The 20,225-nt window shown below is 47.8% G+C and overlaps 1 protein-coding gene across 1 annotated transcript; it reads right to left on the reverse strand.

The window, feature by feature from the left end:
- Window positions 1–535: 535 nt before the first annotated feature.
- On the reverse strand, window positions 536–2,495 carry LOC138666232 (axoneme-associated protein mst101(2)-like). The gene is made up of 3 exons (XM_069754467.1): window positions 2,424–2,495; window positions 1,213–2,148; window positions 536–1,144 (listed from the first exon to the last, which is right to left on the reverse strand). Exons 1-3 carry the CDS (start codon window positions 2,493–2,495, stop codon window positions 536–538), a joined length of 1,617 nt encoding a protein of 538 aa, XP_069610568.1.
- Window positions 2,496–20,225: the final 17,730 nt, after the last annotated feature.

Here is a 20,225-nt window from a genome sequence, read left to right on the forward strand (position 1 = left end):
GGGGTGGATCGGAGTGCAGGGGGGGTGATTGGAGCACGGGGGGGGTGATTGGAGCACGGGGGTGAGCGGACAAGAGCACGGGGGGGAGCGGAGCACAGGACGGAGGGGAGCGGGGCAGTGTACCGGGCAGATCGGAGGGCTGGGGGGGCGATCGGAGGGGTGGGGTGGGGGCACATTAGTATTTCCAGCCATGGCCGATGATATTTCAGCATCGGCCATGGCTGGATTGTAATATTTCACCAGTTATAATAGGTGAAATATTACAAATTGCTCTGATTGGCAGTTTCACTTTCAACAGCCAATCAGAGCGATCGTAGCCACGAGGGGGTGAAGCCACCCCCCCTGGGCTAAACTACCACTCCCCCTGTCCCTGCAGATCGGGTGAAATGGGAGTTAACCCTTTCACCCGATCTGCAGGGACGCGATCTTTCCATGACGCCACATAGGCGTCATGGGTCGGATTGGCACCGACTTTCATGACGCCTACGTGGTGTCATGGGTCGGGAAGGGGTTAAAAAATTATATGGTCCTACCCCTAAAAAATCCCTCCACATACAGACTGTCCTGCCTGTTTCTCGCGCTGCTCTCCTGTGTGTTTCTCGAGCTGCTCTCCTCTCTGTTTCTTGCACTGTTCTCCTGTCTGTTTCTCGCGCTGCTCTCCTGTCTGTTTCTCCCGCTGCTCTCCTGTCTGTTTCTCGCGCTGATCTCCTGCCTGTTTCTCGCGCTGCTCTCCTGTCTGTTTCTCGCGCTGCTCTCCAGTCTGTTTCTCACGCTGCTCTCCTGTCTGTTTCTCGCGTTGCTCTCCTGCCTGTTTCTCGTGCTGCTCTCCTGTGTGTTTCTTGCGCTGCTCTCCTGTCTGTTTCTCTTGCTGCTCTCCTGCCTGTTTCTCGCGCTGCTCTCCTGTTTGTTTCTCGTGCTGCTCTCCTGTCTGTTTCTCGTGCTGCTCTACTGTCTGTTTCTCACGCTGCTCTCCTGTCTGCTTCTCACGCTGCTCTCCTGTCTGTTTCTCGCGCTGCTCTCCTGTCTGTTTCTCCCGCTGCTCTCCTGCCTGTTTCTCGCGCTGCTCTACTGTGTGTTTCTCGCGCTGCTCTCCTGTCAGTTTCTCTTGCTGCTCTCCTGCCTGTTTCTCGCGCTGCTCTCCTGGCTGTTTTTCGTGCAGCTCTACTGTTTCTCGCGCTGCTCTCCTGTCTGTTTCTCACACTGCTCTCCTGCCTGTTTCTCGTGCTGCTCTCCTGTGTGTTTCTCGAGCTGCTCTCCTGTCTGTTTCTCGTGCTGCTCTCCTGTCTGTTTCTCGTGCTGCTCTCCTGTCTGTTTCTCGCGCTGCTCTCCTGTCTGTTTCTCGCGCTGCTCTCCTGTCTGTTTCTCACGCTGCTCTCCTGTTTGTTTCTCGCACTGCTCTCCTGTTTGTTTCTCGCACTGCTCTCCTGTTTCTTTCTGGCGCTGCTCTCTTGTCTGTTTCTCACGCTGCTCTCCTGTCTGTTTCTTGCGCTGCTCTCCTGTCTGTTTCTTTCGCTGCTCTCCTGTCTGTTTCTCGCGCTGCTCTCCTGCCTGTTTCTCGCGCTGCTCTCCTGTTTGTTTCTCGCACTGCTCTCCTGTTTGTTTCTCGCGCCGCTCTCCTGTCTTTTTCTCATGCTGTTCTCCTGTCTGTTTCTTGCGATGATCTCCTGTCTGTTTCTCGTGCTGCTCTCCTGTCTGTTTCTTGCGCTGCTCTCCTGTCTGTTTCTTGCGCTGCTCCCCTGCCTGTTTCTCGCACTGCTCTCCTGTCTGTTTCTCATGCTGTTCTCCTGTCTTTTTCTCACGCTGCTCTCCTTTCTGTTTCTTGCGCTGATCTCCTGTCTGTTTCTCACGCTGCTCTCCTGTCTGTTTCTTGCGCTGATCTCCTGTCTGTTTCTCGCGCTGCTCTCCTGTCTGTTTCTTGCGCTGCTCTCCTGTCTGTTTCTCGCGCTGCTCTCCTGTCTTTTTCTCATGCTGCTCTCCTGTCTGTTTCTCGCACTGCTCTCCTGTCTGTTTCTTGTGCTGCTCTCCTGTTTGTTTCTCGCGCTGCTCTCCTGTCTGTTTCTTGCGCTGCTCTCCTGTTTGTTTCTCGCACTGCTCTCCTGTTTGTTTCTCGCGCCGCTCTCCTGTCTTTTTCTCATGCTGCTCTCCTGTCTGTTTCTTGCGATGATGTCCTGTCTGTTTCTTGCGCTGCCCTCCTGTCTGTTTCTCTCACTGCTCTCCTGTCTGTTTCTCATGCTGCTCTCCTGTTTGTTTCTGGTGCTGCTCTTCTGTGTGTTTCTCGAGCTGCTCTCCTGTCTTTTTCTAGCGCTGCTCTCCTGTCTGTTTCTCGCGCTGCTCTCCTGTCTGTTTCTTGCGCTGCTCTCCTGTTTGTTTCTTGCGCTGCTCTCCTGTTTGTTTCTCGCGCTGCTCTCCTGTCTGTTTCTCACGCTGCTCTCCTGTTTGTTTCTTGCGCTGCTCTCCTGTTTGTTTCTCGCGCCGCTCTCCTGTCTTTTTCTCATGCTGCTCTCCTGTCTGTTTCTTGCGATGATCTTCTGTCTCTTTCTCGCGCTGCTATCCTGTGTTTCTCGCGCTTCTCTCCTGTCTGTTTCTCGCGCTGCTCTCCTGTCTGTTTCTCGCGCTGCTCTCCTGTCTGTTTCTCACACTGCTCTCCTGCCTGTTTCTTGTGCTGCTCTCCTGTCTGCTTCTTGTGCTGCTCTCCTGTCTGTTTCTCGCGCTGCTCTCCTGTTTGTTTCTCGCGCTGCTCTCCTGTCTGCTTCTTGCGCTGCTCTCCTGTCTGCTTCTTGCGCTGCTCTCCTGTTTGTTTCTCGCGCCGCTCTCCTGTCTTTTTCTCATGCTGCTCTCCTGTCTGTTTCTTGCGATGATCTCCTGTCTGTTTCTTGCGCTGCTCTCCTGTCTGTTTCTCGCACTGCTCTCCAGGCTGTTTCTCGTGCTGCTCTCCTGTCTGTTTCTTGCGCTGCTCTCCTGTTTGTTTCTTGCGCTGCTCTCCTGTTTGTTTCTCGCGCTGCTCTCCTGTCTGTTTCTCGCGCTGCTCTCCTGTCTGTTTCTCGCGCTGCTCTCCTGCTTGTTTCTCGCGCTGCTCTCCTGTCTGTTTCTCGCGCTGCTCTCCTGTCTGTTTCTTGCGCTGCTCTCCTGTCTGTTTCTCGTGCTGCTCTCCTGTCTGTTTCTCGCGCTGCTCTCCTGTTTGTTTCTCGCGCTGCTCTCCTGTCTGTTTCTCACGCTGCTCTCCTGTCTGTTTCTCACGCTGCTCTCCTGTCTGTTTCTTGCGCTGATCTCCTGTCTGTTTCTCACGCTGCTCTCCTGTCGGTTTTTCTTGCGCTGATCTCCTGTCTGTTTCTTGCGCTGCTCTCCTGTCTGTTTCTCGCGCTGCTCTCCTGCCTGTTTCTCGCGCTGCTCTCCTGTCTGTTTCTCGCGCTGCTCTCCTGCCTGTTTCTCGCATTGCTCTCCTGTCTGTTTCTCGCGCTGATCTACTGTTTGTTTCTCGTGCTCCTCTCCTGTCTGTTTCTCGTGCTCCTCTCCTGTCTGTTTCTCGTGCTGCTCTACTGTCTGTTTCTCGCGCTGCTCTCCTGTCTGCTTCTCGCGCTGCTCTCCTGTCTGCTTCTCGCGCTGCTCTCCTGTCTGTTTCTCGCGCTGCTCTCCTGTTTGTTTCTCGTGCTGCTCTCCTGTGTGTTTCTCGCGCTGCTCTCCTGTCTGTTTCTCGCGCTGCTCTCCTGTCTGTTTCTCGCGCTGCTCTCCTGTCTGTTTCTCGCGCTTCTCTCCTGTCTTTCATACTTCATGCAGGCAAAACAGAAAGGCATGGAAAATGTGTGAAAGGTAGTACCATCACCTATATTGCTGGCAGAATGCAAAAGAAGAGGAACTGTCTACTCAGAGACACTGGATGACAAGTTGACACAGCATGAGAATTGGGATGGTTCCTGAACATATTATACTGTTATGTGCACCAAGAGATCATGCTCAGGAACTGTCCCAACTCTCATACTATCCACTGTTTCTGAGTGGGAGGTGAATCTCGTTCACCATTCTGCAAGCAATATAGCTGCTGTAACTTAGTTTCCCTCATTGAGGATCTGGGAATCTGTAAACCATTATAGAATCAAAAATTTTAGGAAATGACCTTGCACTAAGGGATCAGAGCGTAGAGATAATTTTTTTTTCCTACAATTTTTGTGTGCATGATGGTCGATAGATCCCCCGACCCTCACCAATCAGTAGAATGAGGGTCCACTGATCGGGCTAAACTAGCCCTACAGTCACTTTATTTTAAAGATGGGTGAGGGTTTAGCCAGACCATCAGTAAATGAGAACACATTCTAGTAATATGCCGTCACTTATTAAGAAAACCTCCTCTAACTTTATTTTCTTTACTGTAATTTTACATTTCTTCTTTTGTACATTTAGGTTGTGGTGTTTCTTGCCGTCTGTGTATGAAGACAAAACCACAATATATAATTTTTTGAGGTTTTCTTCCTGGAATGTCTTAAAAGTACATTTTATCTGTAAGTTTACATATACACATGTAAATCACCTACTGTAAAAAAAAAATCTGACAAAAAAAAATCAATCATGTTCACGCTAAACAAGACAATATAGGAAAAGATAAAAGCAGCGAACATCAACACAACGTAAACAGCACATAAAAGGCCAACCTATGCCCCCTAGTGGTAGACAGACAATTTCATCTCTGGAGGACTAGTGAGGTTTTTGGGTAGGTTCAAAAGTTTCTTTTTACATATTTTTTTCTGTATGAAAAACACTGACTATGTCCTGGAAACGATCGCAGAATTTCCTTTTTTTTAGGCTTCTTTTGGAGGCAAATATTTTTTGCTACTAAACAATTTTGATTTCAATGGGTAAAAACTGCAGTAAAAATGCTGAATAAGTGGACATGTTGTTCTCTTTTTAATTAAATAGAAATAAAATAAATGCAATGAAAAATGGGCTCCATGTGAATGAGATTTTAGAAATCTAACTTGTTTTGCCATTATTTTAAAGCTCAGGGTTAGAATGTAAGCCTTCAAGGGCAAGGTCCTCGCCCCTCTGTATCAGTCTGTAATCAGTCTGTAATCATCGTTGTCGGTATCGCTGCAGCGTCGCTTAGTGTGACGGTACCTTTAGTTTGCTTACTGTAAGTGATATCTATAACTCTGTACGTAACCCCTTTCTCATGTACAGCACCATGGAATCAATGGTGCTATATAAATAAATAATAATAATTTTTCCCTAGGTTAAAAAAAGAAAAAAAAACACACAACAAAAATGCAAAGTGTGAACATGTCTTTTGGCCTAACGACGGAGAGGCCCGCGCAGCTTTGTCCTGATGACAGAGAGACCCATGCAGCTTTGTCCTGAAGATGTAGAGGCCCGCGCAGCTTTGTCCTGATGAAGGAGAGGCCCGTGCAGCTTTGTACTGACAACAGAGAGACCTGCGCAGCTTTGTCCTGACAATGGAAAGGCCCACGCAGGTTTGTCCTGATGATGCAGCTTTGTACTGACGACAGAGAGGCCCGCGCAGCTTTGTCCTGACGACAGAGAGGCCCGCACAGCTTTGTACTGACGACAGAGAGGCCCGCGCAGCTTTGTACTGACGACAGAAAGGCCTGCGCAGCTTTGTCCTGACGATGGAGAGACCCGCGCAGCTTTGGCCTGACGATGGAGAGACCCGCTGAGCTTTGGCTTGACGATGGAGAGACCCGCGGAGCTTTGGCCTGACAATGGAGAGACCCACAAAGCTTTGGCCTGACGATGGAGAGACCCGCGTAGCTTTGGACTGACGGAGAGACCCGCGGAGCTTTGGCCTGACGATGGAGAGACCCGCGGAGCTTTGGCCTGACAATGGAGAGACCCACAGAGCTTTGGCCTGACCATGGAGAGACCCGCATAACTTTGGCCTGATGATGGAGAGACCAGTGGAGCTTTGGCCTGATGATGGAGAGACCCACAGAGCTTTGGCCTGATGATGGAGAGACCCGCAGAGCTTTGGGCTGACGATGGAGAGGCCCACGCAGCTTTGTCCTCACGACAGAGAGGCCCGCACAGCTTTGTACTGACGACAGAGAGGCCTGCACAGCTTTCGCCTGACGATGGAGAGACTCGCGTAGCTTTGGTCTGATGGAGAGACCCGCGGAGCTGTGGCCCGACGATGGAGAGACCCGTGGAGCTTTGGCCTGACGATGGAGAGCCCCACAGAGCTTTGGCCTGATGATGGAGAGCCCCACAGAGCTTTGGCCTGACGATGGAGAGACAGAGCTTTGGCCTGACGATGTAGAGACCCACGGAGCTTTGGCCTGACGATGTAGAGACCCACGGAGCTTTGGCCTGACGATGGAGAGACCATGCAGCTTTTCAAGTACAGCTGCACAATTCACTCTACTGCATTTCACTGATATACTGTATATGGCGATATTATGTGGTCACTCCTTGGATATTCTGTATGGCAGTGTTATTTGGTCTGTTCCAGAAAGTCTTATTTGGACATGAAAATGCAGTATTGTGTGAGTCTTATATGGAAGTGTTATAACACAGTATGCGGTAGTAATATCTGGATATTGGACAGCGGTATTATTTCATATAGACTGTTTTTGAAAAGATGAGAAAAGCTGGCTAAAAATGGTTACATAGGTGCTTTTATTGTAGCCCAGGGACCCTGCTTCATGCTCCAATGCCACTCTGGCTGTGACATCCCAGCCCACCCCCAACTTACTGATGTCACATGCGTTGACCCGTGTTTTAGAATGACATCATTTGCAAAAGTGCACCATGCACATTTTTTCTGATGGCCCCTTTTTTTCTGGTACACCGCAATACATCTTAAGTTAAAGGGGTTGTCTAGGACTGAACTATTCATGAGCTAAAAGTAGGTAATCAAAATCAGGTAGGAAAGGATCTCTTAAATTGGAGATAAAGGGCTATACTCGGCCGTGGCCACTCATCAATGTATGAGGCTGAGGTGTTCCACCACATATATATCTTAGCTACTGCTGCTCCTTGATCAGTTTTCAGCTAATTGATGGTGTCTGGTGTGTATAGGTCAACAATAGCTCAGTTTTGGGCAGCCCCTTTAACGATGGGTTCTTTTTACTCTTTACGTAGAGCCATGGCAATCCGCTGATCCGTCTGGGTCCGTGCTGAAAGAATGGGTATTTTTAAGACCATTTTTCTTTTTGGAGAGTTTTGATACATTTGCCCCATTGTCTTGTTTGGATACCCCTTTAAAGGGAACTTGTCAGCGCCGTTCTTCAGGAAGTAATGATACGTTTGTAAAGGCACTTGTTTGGACAAGAAAGATCATCCCCCTTTTTTTTTTAAAGCTCTGTTGTGCCAGTCGTGAGAAATCGATCACAGAAACTATACGCAGATTAGGTTGGAAATGCACTGGGGGTGTGTCAATGACTTTTCAGTGCATTGACACACCCCCAGTGCGCTTTCAGGATGATTTACATATGACTTCTACATTGGATTTCTCAAGACTGGCACATTGTATCTCTACAAACAAGATATCATTTTCATTGGGAAACAAGCACGTATACAGCCATACCACTGCTGTGATAAGTAATAACATGCTGTCCGCTTCCCTTTAAGGATTTAATGTAGGATGTCTGTAACTAAGATGATGGTCTGTGTGTAGTTTGCACTGCTCGGCTTTGTAGCGAGCCTCCTCCGTCTGTACAGTACAATTGTGTAGTTCTGTAATCTGTTTTTGGATCTAATCTTCGTTTGTGTGTAGTGCTTCCTCTTCCTGATTATAAATAAATGCAATTTATACATTTTCACTTCTGCTTTCAATGGTGTTAAATAGGTTAGTTATTGTCATCACCGGGAGCCGCATCGGGCCAAGTGACGATAAGGAAACCACCGTAAATGTGGAATGAAAGGAGATGTGTTCATGCGTGCAAGCACATAAGTTATCCCCCACTGGTACAATAAGGGGTAATTCATCAATTGTTGGGGGTCCAACCAGTGGTGTACATGGAAATCATGGAGTCCCATAGCAAAAGTTCTAAAAGGTAGAAGACCCTTGGTGTTCTCACTACTATATGTCTTTCTTGGCCCTTAGAGTATAATGCCCTAAAAATGCCCCTCATGCTGCATAATACCCCCAAAAGTGCATTCCCCCTACAGTACCGCCTTGCTCACATTATGATGACACCACGATGCCTCCAGCAAATTATACGACCACATAGTTACCCCAAAACAGGATAATTCCCCCCACAGCATTTTGCCCCTAAAGAGCCCCCCCAGACAGTATGATGGCCCCCATACATAACCCACCTATATACTGTATATAGCACACACAATATAATGTCCCCCATGGACCCCACAGTCAGTGTCAGGGCCCTCACACACAGTATGTCACCCACAACCCCCCACAAAGTATCATGGCTCCCACAGCCCCACACACAATATGATGTTCCCTATAACCACAACATGCAGTTTGATAGCCTGCACAGCTCTTCACTCGGTATGGGGACCACCACAAATAGTTTCATAGCCCTGCAGCCATTCACACACACACTCTGTTCAATGGTATGTGATACCATCAAAATTGCAACAATAGGCATGTGGAGTTGCAGGTGGGTGGTGTCACTCAGCATCGGACCCCTATAGCTCACGGGCCCTATAGGGGTGGTACACCCCTGGGTCTGACCACTGGAACCCCGCCGATCCTGAGAACTAGGGTTTGAAGAGCAACTTTTGAATGGAGTAGAGGATGAGCATGCGGCTATCTCTGGCAGTCCCAAGCACATATGGGATGTGCACACTTAGTCACGTGCCGATGAGCTGCTCTTCCTAATTCTCTCAATGTTCAGTGAAAAGCAGAGAAGCAGGCAGATCGTAGTCACAGGACCATAAGTATGAAAATCCCCTATGAGTGACGTGGCAATGTGATGACTGCTGGAACTGTTGTGAATTCTGCTTTTGGGCTCCCTCCCGTGGCTGTAGGTGGTAATGCAGTTGTCCCTGGCCTGCAGTTCTGGACAGGTGTATCTGCTGATTGCAAATCTGACTGGGGTATTTAGGTTTCCAGGATTCATTAGTCCTTGCCAGTTGTCAGTGTTTCTTGTGAGGTGTTGGATCACTTTCTGGCTCTCCTGCTTGGCTGCCAATTCGGCAAAAGATAAGTGTCTGTTTCTTTTTTCTGTGGCACACATGCGGTGTGCTGGTATTCTGTGCTATTCATTTGTTTTTCTCTTGTCCAGCTTGGACTGTGTCAGTGTTTTCTCAGTCTTGTTGGATTCTCTGGAGTTGCGGATGTGCGCTCCACATCTTTAGTTAGATGGTGGAGTTTTTGTATTTTCTGCTGTGGATTTTTTTGGGAAGGATTTTTAGTACTGACCGCTTAGTATCCTGTCCTATCCTTTCCTATTTGGCTGGTGTGGCCTCATTTGCTAAATCCTGTTTCCTGCCTGCGTGTGTCTTTTCCTCTACTACTCACAGTCATTATTTGTGGGGGGCTGCCTATTATTTGGGGTTCTGCTCTGAGGCAAGATAGTATTCCTATTTCCATCTATAGGGGTATTTAGTCCTCCGGCTGTGTCGAGGTGTCTAGGTTTTGTTAGGCACACCCCACGGCTACTTCTAGTTGCGGTGTTAAGATCAGGGTTTGCGGTCTGTATAGTTACCACCTACTCCAGGGAGAGTTTTCATGCTGCTCCAAGGTCACCTGATCATAACATGGACACAGCAGAGCTGAATCCTGACAGTGAGGATATTACACGCTGTTAGGATTGGCTGCAGGGCTTCATTTTCTAATTCAAAGATGCATCCAAGTTTCTGATGAAAGTCTGCAGTCACTCTAGGTGACTGCAGGCTTCAGAATTCTCGCAGCAAGCACGGCACACTTTTAGGATTTTTCCCTTGCACAAGCATGCGATTTGTATACTTCTGGGCACAACTACGGTAGATGTGCCCAGCTTCGCTCAATTCATTTTCATTGAGGCCACGCATGTCTAGTCGGTCCATCCACAGCCGTCTCTGCAGACCTCCATATTCTCCGGTCTCCTGCAGCACATCCCCACATGATGCCCTTAAAGATAGCAGAGTCATTATAATGCTCCTGAATAAAAATATCTGCCCCACACCCTGAATAAATATTTGCCCCTCACTATCTTCCTTGCACAAAATATTACCTCAAGACAGTCCCTTCTATGGTACATGTTCTCCACACTGCCCCCTCCTTTCCACACTGGGCCCCCTCGTCACAATGTGTCCCCCCTATAGGGCCCAGCTTCTATACTGTGCTGCCTCACCACACTCACCCTCCTTTGCTTACCATCCCTTCCTGGCTGTGCCCTCACAACCCCCCCCCTCCCCATGCTACCCCTCCACACTACTTATTCTTTATTCTGTGCTCATGCACACTTTTCTCACCCCCATACTGTTTCCTTGTACTATTCCACTCAATAGTCTCCTCACTCGTTTCCCCATCCCTATTAGTACATTTGTAACACCCCAGGTGTTGTGAATTCTGTGGCAGAGCTCCCTCCTGTGGTCACAAGTGGTACTTCGGCTGGTTCTCTCTGTGAGCTTCCGTTGGTGGAGGAAAGTGGTACTGCGGCTTCTGAGTTTCCTTCCTCAGGTGATGTGGTGAAGTCGTTAGGTGCTGCTCTATTTAACTCCACCTAGTGCTTTGATCCTGGCCTCCAGTCAATGTTCTAGTATTGGACTTGTTTCCTCCTGGATCGTTCCTGTGGCCTGCTGCTCTGCATAGCTAAGTTCCTCTTTGCTATTTGTTTGCTGTTTTTTTCTGTCCAGCTTGTCAATTTGTTTTTTTTTTCTGCTTGCTGGAAGCTCTGGGACGCAGAGGGTGTACCTCCGTGCCGTTAGTTCGGTACGGAGGGTCTTTTTGCCCCTTTGCGTGGTTTTTGTAGGGTTTTGTGTTGACCGCAAAGTTACCTTTCCTATCCTCGCTCTGTTCAGAAAGTTGGGCCTCACTTTGCTAAATCTATTTCATCTCTACGTTTGTCTTTTCATCTTAACTCACAGTCATTATATGTGGGGGCTGCCTTTTCCTTTGGGGTATTTCTCTGAGGCAAGGTAGGCTTATTTTCTATCTTCAGGCTAGCTAGTTTCTCAGGCCGTGCCGAGTTGCATAGGGAGCGTTAGGCGCAATCCACGGCTGCCTTTAGTGTGGTTGGAGAGGATTAGGGATTGCGGTCAACAGAGTTCCCACGTCTCAGAGCTCGTTCTTGTTTTTTGGGTTATTGCCAGGTCACTGTATGTGCACTGACCTCTATGTCCATTGTGGTACTGAATTACCTTTCATAACAGTACTGGAGGCCCAAAGTACTAATGATTCCCAATAGAGGGAAAAAAGAAGTTCTGAGACCATTTTTTTTTCTTTGCACTGTGTTTTGCCTTTTTTTCCCCCTAGACATTTGGGTGGTTCAGGACACAGGTGTAGCAATGGACATTAAAGGTCTGTCTTCATGTGTGGATCAGCTCACGGCAAGAGTACAAAGTATTCAAGACTTTGTGGTTCAGAATTCTATGTTAGAACCAAGAATTCCTATTCCTGATTTGTTTTTTGGAGATAGAACTAAATTTCTGAGTTTCAAAAATAATTGTAAACTATTTCTGGCTTTGAAACCTCGCTCCTCTGGTGACCCAGTTCAACAAGTTAGGATCGTTATTTCTTTTTTGCGTGGCGACCCTCAGGACTGGGCATTTTCTCTTGCGTCAGGAGATCCTGCATTAAGTAATATCGATGCATTTTTCCTGGCGCTCGGATTGCTGTACGATGAGCCTAATTCTGTGGATCAGGCAGAGAAGAATTTGCTGGCTCTGTGTCAGGGTCAGGATGAAATAGAGGTATATTGTCAGAAATTTAGAAAGTGGTCCGTACTCACTCAGTGGAATGAAGGTGCGCTCGCAGCTATTTTCAGAAAAGGTCTCTCTGAAGCCCTTAAGGATGTCATGGTGGGATTTCCTATGCCTGCTGGTCTGAATGAGTCTATGTCTTTGGCCATTCAGATCGGTCGACGCTTGCGCGAGCGTAAATCTGTGCACCATTTGGCGGTATTACCTGAGCTTAAACCTGAGCCTATGCAGTGCGATAGGACTTTGACCAGAGTTGAACGGCAAGAACACAGACATCTGAATGGGCTATGTTTCTACTGTGGTGATTCCACTCATGCTATCTCTGATTGTCCTAAGCGCACTAAGCGGTTCGCTAGGTCTGCCACCATTGGTACGGTACAGTCAAAATTTCTACTGTCTGTTACCTTGATCTGCTCTTTGTCATCGTATTCTGTCATGGCATTTGTGGACTAAGGCGCTGCTCTGAATTTGATGGACTTGGAGTATGCTAGGCGTTGTGGGTTTTTCTTGGAGCCTTTGCAGTGTCCCATTCCATTGAGAGGAATTGATGCTACGCCTTTGGCCAAGAATAAGCCTCAGTACTGGACCCAGCTGACCATGTGCATGGCTCCTGCACATCAGGAGGTTATTCGCTTTCTGGTGTTGCATAATCTGCATGATGTGGTCGTGTTGGGGTTGCCATGGCTACAAGTCCATAATCCAGTATTAGATTGGAAATCCATGTCTGTGTCCAGCTGGGGTTGTCAGGGGGTACATGGTGATGTCCCATTTCTGACTATTTCGTCATCCACCCCTTCTGAGGTTCCTGAGTTCTTGTCTGATTACCGGGATTTATTTGATGAGCCCAAGTCCGATACCCTACCTCCGCATAGGGATTGTGATTGTGCTATCGATTTGATTCCTGGTAGTAAATTCCCAAAAGGTCGACTGTTTAATTTATCTGTGCCTGAGCACGCCGCTATGCGGAGTTATGTGAAGGAGTCTTTGGAGAAGGGGCATATTCGCCCGTCATCGTCGCCATTAGGAGCAGGGTTCTTTTTTGTAGCCAAGAAGGATGGTTCACTGAGACCTTGTATAGATTACCGCCTTCTAAATAAGATCACGGTTAAATTTCAGTACCCCTTGCCATTGTTATCTGATTTGTTTGCTTGGATTAAGGGGGCTAGTTGGTTCACCAAGATAGATCTTCGTGGTGCGTATAATCTTGTGCGTATTAAGCGAGGCGATGAGTGGAAAACTGCATTTAATACGCCCAAGGGCCATTTTGAGTATCTAGTAATGCCATTCGAACTTGCCAATGCTCCATCAGTGTTTCAGTCCTTTATGCATGACATCTTCCGAGAGTACCTGGATAAATTCCTGATTGTGTACTTAGATGACATTTTGATCTTCTCGGATGATTGGGAGTCTCATGTGAAGCAGGTCAGAACGGTGTTTCAGGTCCTGCGTGCTAATTCTTTGTTTGTGAAGGGATCAAAGTGTCTCTTTGGTGTTCAGAAGGTTTCATTTTTGGGGTTCATCTTTTCCCCTTCTACTATCGAGATGGACCCTGTTAAGGTCCAAGCCATCCATTATTGGACTCAGCCGACATCTCTGAAAAGTCTGCAAAAGTTCCTGGGCTTTGCTAATTTTTATCATCGCTTCATCTGCAATTTTTCTAGTATTGCTAAACCATTGACCGATTTGACCAAGAAAGGTGCTGATTTGGTCAATTGGTCTTCTGCTGCGGTGGAAGCTTTTCAAGAGTTGAAGCGTCGTTTTTCTTCTGCTCCTGTGTTGTGTCAACCAGATGTTTCGCTTCCGTTCCAGGTCGAGGTTGATGCTTCTGAGATTGGAGCAGGGGCTGTTTTGTCGCAGAGAAGTTCTGATTGCTCGGTGATGAAACCATGCACCTTCTTTTCCAGGAAGTTTTCGCCTGCTGAGCGAAATTATGATGTGGGCTATCGAGAGTTGCTGGCCATGAAGTGGGCATTCGAGGAGTGGCGTCATTGGCTTGAAGGAGCTAAGCATCGCGTGGTGGTCTTGACTGATCATAAGAACTTGACTTATCTCGAGTCCGCCAAGCGGTTGAATCCTAGACAAGCTCGTTGGTCGTTGTTTTTTGCCCGTTTTGACTTTGTGATTTCATACCTTCCGGGCTCTAAAAATGTGAAGGCGGATGCTCTGTCTAGGAGTTTTGTGCCCGACTCTCCGGGTGTATCTGAGCCGGCGGGTATCCTCAAAGAGGGAGTAATTGTGTCTGCCATCTCCCCTGATTTGCGGCGGGTGCTGCAAAAATTTCAGACTAATAAACCCGATCGTTGCCCAGCGGAGAAACTGTTTGTCCCTGATAGGTGGACGAATAAAGTTATCTCTGAGGTTCATTGTTCGGTGTTGGCTGGTCATCCTGGAATCTTTGGTACCAGAGAGTTAGTGGCTAGATCCTTTTGGTGGCCATCTCTGTCGCGGGATGTGCGTACTTTTGTGCAGTCCTGTGGGATTTGTGCTCGGGCTAAGCCCTGCTGTTCTCGTGCCAGTGGGTTGCTTTTGCCCTTGCCGGTCCCGAAGAGGCCTTGGACACATATCTCTATGGATTTTATTTCAGATCTTCCCGTCTCTCAAAAGATGTCAGTCATTTGGGTGGTCTGTGATCGCTTCTCTAAGATGGTCCATTTGGTACCCTTGTCTAAATTGCCTTCCTCCTCTGATTTGGTGCCATTGTTTTTCCAGCATGTGGTTCGTTTACATGGCATTCCAGAGAATATCGTTTCTGACAGAGGTTCCCAGTTTGTTTCGAGGTTTTGGCGAGCCTTTTGTGGTAGGATGAGCATTGACTTGTCTTTTTCCTCGGCTTTCCATCCTCAGACTAATGGCCAGACCGAACGAACCAATCAGACCTTGGAAACATATCTGAGATGCTTTGTTTCTGCTGATCAGGATGACTGGGTGTCCTTTTTGCCTTTGGCTGAGTTCGCCCTTAATAATCGGGCCAGCTCGGCTACCTTGGTTTCACCGTTTTTCTGCAACTCTGGGTTCCATCCTCGTTTCTCTTCAGGGCAGGTTGAGTCTTCGGACTGTCCTGGTGTGGATACTGTGGTGGATAGGTTGCAGCAGATTTGGACTCATGTAGTGGACAATTTGACTTTGTCCCAGGAGAAGGCTCAACGTTTTGCTAATCGCAGACGCTGTGTGGGTCCCCGACTTCGGGTTGGGGACTTGGTTTGGTTATCTTCTCGTCATATTCCTATGAAGGTTTCCTCTCCTAAGTTTAAACCTCGTTTTATTGGTCCGTATAGGATTTCTGAGGTTCTTAATCCTGTGTCTTTTCGTCTGACCCTTCCAGATTCTTTTTCCATACATAACGTATTCCATAGGTCATTGTTGCGGAGATACGTGGCACCTATGGTTCCATCTGTTGATCCTCCTGCCCTGGTTTTAGTGGAGCGGGAGTTGGAGTATATTGTGGAGAAGATTTTGGATTCTCGTGTTTCAAGGCGGAAACTCCAGTATCTGGTTAAGTGGAAGGGTTATGCTCAGGAAGATAATTCCTGGGTCTTTGCCTCTGATGTCCATGCTCCCGATCTTGTTCGTGCCTTTCATATGACTCATCCTGGGAGCTCTGGTGAGGGTTCGGTGACCCCTCCTCAAGGGGGGTGTACTGTTGTGAATTCTGTGGCAGAGCTCCCTCCTGTGGTCACAAGTGGTACTTCGGCTGGTTCTCTCTGTGAGCTTCCATTGGTGGAGGAAAGTGGTACTGCGGCTTCTGAGTTTCCTTCCTCAGGTGATGTGGTGAAGTCGTTAGGTGCTGATCTATTTAACTCCACCTAGTGCTTTGATCCTGGCCTCCAGTCAATGTTCTAGTATTGGACCTGTTTCCTCCTGGATCGTTCCTGTGGCCTGCTGCTCTGCATAGCTAAGTTCCTCTTTGCTATTTGTTTGCTGTTTTTTTCTGTCCAGCTTGTCAATTTGTTTTTTTTCTGCTTGCTGGAAGCTCTGGGACGCAGAGGGTGTACCTCCGTGCCGTTAGTTCGGTACGGAGGGTCTTTTTGCCCCTTTGCGTGGTTTTTGTAGGGTTTTGTGTTGACCGCAAAGTTACCTTTCCTATCCTCGCTCTGTTCAGAAAGTTGGGCCTCACTTTGCTAAATCTATTTCATCTCTACGTTTGTCTTTTCATCTTAACTCACAGTCATTATATGTGGGGGCTGCCTTTTCCTTTGGGGTATTTCTCTGAGGCAAGGTAGGCTTATTTTCTATCTTCAGGCTAGCTAGTTTCTCAGGCCGTGCCGAGTTGCATAGGGAGCGTTAGGCGCAATCCACGGCTGCCTTTAGTGTGGTTGGAGAGGATTAGGGATTGCGGTCAACAGAGTTCCCACGTCTCAGAGCTCGTTCTTGTTTTTTGGGTTATTGCCAGGTCACTGTATGTGCGCTGACCTCTATGTCCATTGTGGTACTGAATTACCTTTCATAACACCCAGGTAACCGGATTCAGGGGAGCTTCCCAGAGATATATATTCTGATCTGGAGGAGGAGTTAGTTAGTCTGTTGGAGGAAGAGACAGGGAGCAGAGAGTGGGGCCGAGCAGCCACGTGTGTGCTGCAGCTCCAGAAGCAGAAGAGAACCTGAAGTGTTGCAGTGATAGTGAGCACTTGAGGGGAGAAGCAAAGGAGAAGCAAGGAGCTCGGAGGGGAACTGTGATTGGGCATCCTCTGAGCTGAAGCGCAGGAAGCGGGAGCCTGAGGCTGTGTTGTACTTCAAGTCGCACGGCAGAACTGGAAGAACAGAGGATTGCAAGTCATCCGTCTGCACCCACATCCGAAGGTGCAGCAGTACACAGAGAGCCCGGGTTGTGATAGAGACCCTGTTAAAAGGCTCGCATTGCCCACCATACGGGTTACTGTCCCAGGACAGGAGAGAGGACTTTGTAAGGGAGATGCAGGCAACAAGGACCTCGCATAAGAGCGTGAGCAGGAAGGCTTACAATCCTCTCCTGGCCGGCCGCAGCACATCACCACCTGATGCTGGTACCCTGGACTGTGGCTTGCTACAACCAGTAAACCAGATAAAGAGACTGTATTCCTTGTCCTCTGTTCTGGCACTACACCACTCTTGCCAATCACACCGGCAGTCCTGGGGATCCTGCTTCACCTGTGCGAAGCGTTACCATCTTTGCTGCAGCAACATCACCCCAGAGGACCCCTTTAAGCAGCATCGGTCACCCCTGACAGAGTACCACAGGTGGCGTCACGAACTTTATTATTTCCACAACCCCTTTAAAGCCTACGCCTTTTACTTGGGCACCCAGGGCCATGTACCGGGTCGCAGCCACCGTGACCTCCCCTTTAATAATGACCGGACCAGGTACCAAGTTTCCCCTAGGCCCTGGTGGGCGTTCCACATTTACCCTCTCACTTTCCATACTGCCTCTTCACACATCCCCACCGACTCTCCATACTGTGTCTTCACCCATCACATCACCCTCGCTCCTCATACTGCATCTACACCCATCCCCCCACTCACCATACTGTGTCTGCACCTACAGTCTCCTTGCTTCCCCAACTTGTGTCCTCAAATCTTCCCCCGTTAGACTAAATCTCCCCCACACACAGTAACTCTCCCACAGCCCTGTTACACTAAATCTCCCCATGCAGTAAACAACCCTCACACAGAGTATATGTCCCCACATACAGAAAATCTCCCACCTTGCCCACATCTGTTACATTTAATCTTTAGTGTCTTCACCTCCAGTATGGATCACTTACAAGCGATGCTTTTCACACTTCTGGGAGCCGGCGAGTGACGTCAGCAGTGTGATATATGACCTGATGATCACGCTGCCGGTGTTGCTCGAAACGCAGAGCCTCAATTGTACTCGCATCTAAAGGAAGCTGGACTCTGGGAGCCGGCGCGCTGCAGCTTCTGTGAGCTGGCTGTCAGCATGGCAGCCAGCTCAGAGAACAGACGACTCCCAGTCCAAGGGGCAGTAGAATGCAGCCGGGGGAGACACTTCGGACAACCGCATTAGGTGATCTGACTGTGCCCCACTGCTGGCTGCGGCCCATTGCCAACTGCGCCCCATTGCCAACTGCGCCCCATTGCCGGCTGCGCCCGGGGGAATACAGCATTGGAGGTGCATTGTCCAGGGGCCCGACTAACTTCAGAGCAGCTCCTGCATTCTCTGAGTTTTTGTTTTTCCTTTGTTCCTGCTCCTCTCCTCCTGTATATAAGTCTAGTATTTTAGCCAACTGGTTGTGGTCCTGAAGAAGACACCAACAGAGAAGAGTTGATGACCACACCCACTTGTTAAAAAACAAGATTTATATACAGGGAAGAGGAGGCCACCAGATTCAGGAGAACAGCGGCTTTTGCACCAGGTAAAAAATTGCTTATTTATTGCAAGGGAAAGGTTCTCTTTAACGTTAGTGTCTCTTTAAATACACCAGACCCTAGTTGTTCATTAAATTATGGTTAATAATGCTCTAAAATTTAGTAATAACCTTTGAGGTTTCTGGAGATATTTGTGAATTGAAAATGAAATTGTAATTTTTTCCATTTTTGAGCAGAACTGGAAGAGGAACCGGTGCTGAAACAATACATAGTATAGATAGGAATAAATCTGCTGGGTGTTATTGCATCAAATTAAAAGATTAATTACACTATCAACAGAGCTGTATTTTCTGGACATACAAAGAGAGATAGTAGCTGCACCATTAAGAGGATTGTCTGTGATTGGAAAAACATGTCTGCTTACTGTTGTCTAGTATTAGAGAGACATGGTTGTTTTCTTTCAGAAACCGCACCACCTCTGATCATAGGTTGTGCCTAGTATTGCAGCTCAATCCCGTTGAAGTTAACGGAGCTAAGCTGCAATGCTGTGCACAACCAATGGTGAGTGGTGGCGCTTTTTCTGAAAGAAAATAGCCATGTATCTCTAATACTGGACAACCAGTTTAATCAATCTTTATATAACTTTAATACCTTCTTTACCTAACAACTAGACAGGGTGACAGGTGTCTGGTGCCTAGAAAATCTTAGTTATGATTGGTCACATGACTTAAAGTGAGATTTTTTATGGAATTTTCAATATAAACCGAGTACCTACTCTAATTGTCGCTGCTCCACAGATTCTACAACAGTTTTTCTTTTTCTTCTGCGTCCCTCTGTTACAAAGTTATGACCCCTGGAAATTAAGATGCAAATTACTCCATCAACTAACTGGGCGTATCTCACAAAACTCCTCTGTGGGTGAAGCCATGTTTTGATTGGCCGGCAACAGAGGAGAAAAAGAAAACGCCCACAGAGAGATTCTGTGGTATACGCTCATTACTTGAAGGGAACATTTGCACCATTTTTACCAAGAGGCATAACTTTGTAACAGAGGGGCACAGAATTTAAAGAAAAACGGTTTCAGAATCTGTGGCGCAGTGGCAATTGTAGGAGGTGATCAGTTTAAATAAAGAAAAATTAAGGAAAAGTTCTCTTTAAGGGCTTGAGTGATTAGAGAGAAGGATCTACCATGGAGTAAGCTGTATTGCATGTATCACCTGCCATAGACAGAAGTCGGGCTGTGACATCACAGATCGACTCAAGCCGCCCAATGATGTCACATGCACTGTCCCGCCTTGTTCACAATGTGGTGCCCCACCCACAATGACATCACCTGCTAAGTCTTGTCATGTGATGAGATGGCGCTATCCCCACAGTGACATCATCAGATGTTCATACTGACATATGACATGGATGTTTCGGATATTCCTGTGCCGTGATTTGTTTGTGAAGGTGGAGCTCTAGTGGCTATGGCGAAATTACGTCCATTGCTGCTGGATCGTCTTTCTTGTAATGTCAGTCGGTTTTTGTTCAGCCCCCTCTCCTGGTTTTCTTATAGTGCACATGATACATAATTCATATACCCACACATTAAAGGGGTTTTCCAGTTTTAGAAAAATCCTGACCCCTGGGTGCAGTTCGGTTTAAAAACAAAATTAGCTCTCCTCACCCTTCCCTGGTCCAGTGCTGAGTCTTCGCTGCTGATTCCAGGATACCTTATTGTCTGCAGCGCTGATTTCACATTGACAGTTCAACCGCCAATCGGTGAGCCCAGCTGCTCATCATGCTGTCGACATGGCAGAGCCCCTAAGCGCACTGATTGTCTGCAGTGTTGTCAACACGACATCAATGCTGTAGATAATAGACCCTGGGAGCAGTGGCGGAAACAGCGCTGGACCCAGGGAGGGGGAGAAAAACCCAGTCTGTTTTTTTTAAATAGCAAGGAAAATTGGGTTTTCCAAAAACCAGAAAATCTCTTTTAAATCTCTTTTAAATGAAAATACACTAAAAATCTTTAGTTGCCAACTCTCCCAGAATGTCAACAAGACTCCGTGAGATCAAGAAAAACTGGGACATGGAAGAGGTATGACCTGAAACAGAAGGCGTCA

Source organism: Ranitomeya imitator, chromosome 2, assembly GCF_032444005.1.
Source record: "Ranitomeya imitator isolate aRanImi1 chromosome 2, aRanImi1.pri, whole genome shotgun sequence".
Lineage (NCBI taxonomy): Eukaryota > Metazoa > Chordata > Amphibia > Anura > Dendrobatidae > Ranitomeya > Ranitomeya imitator.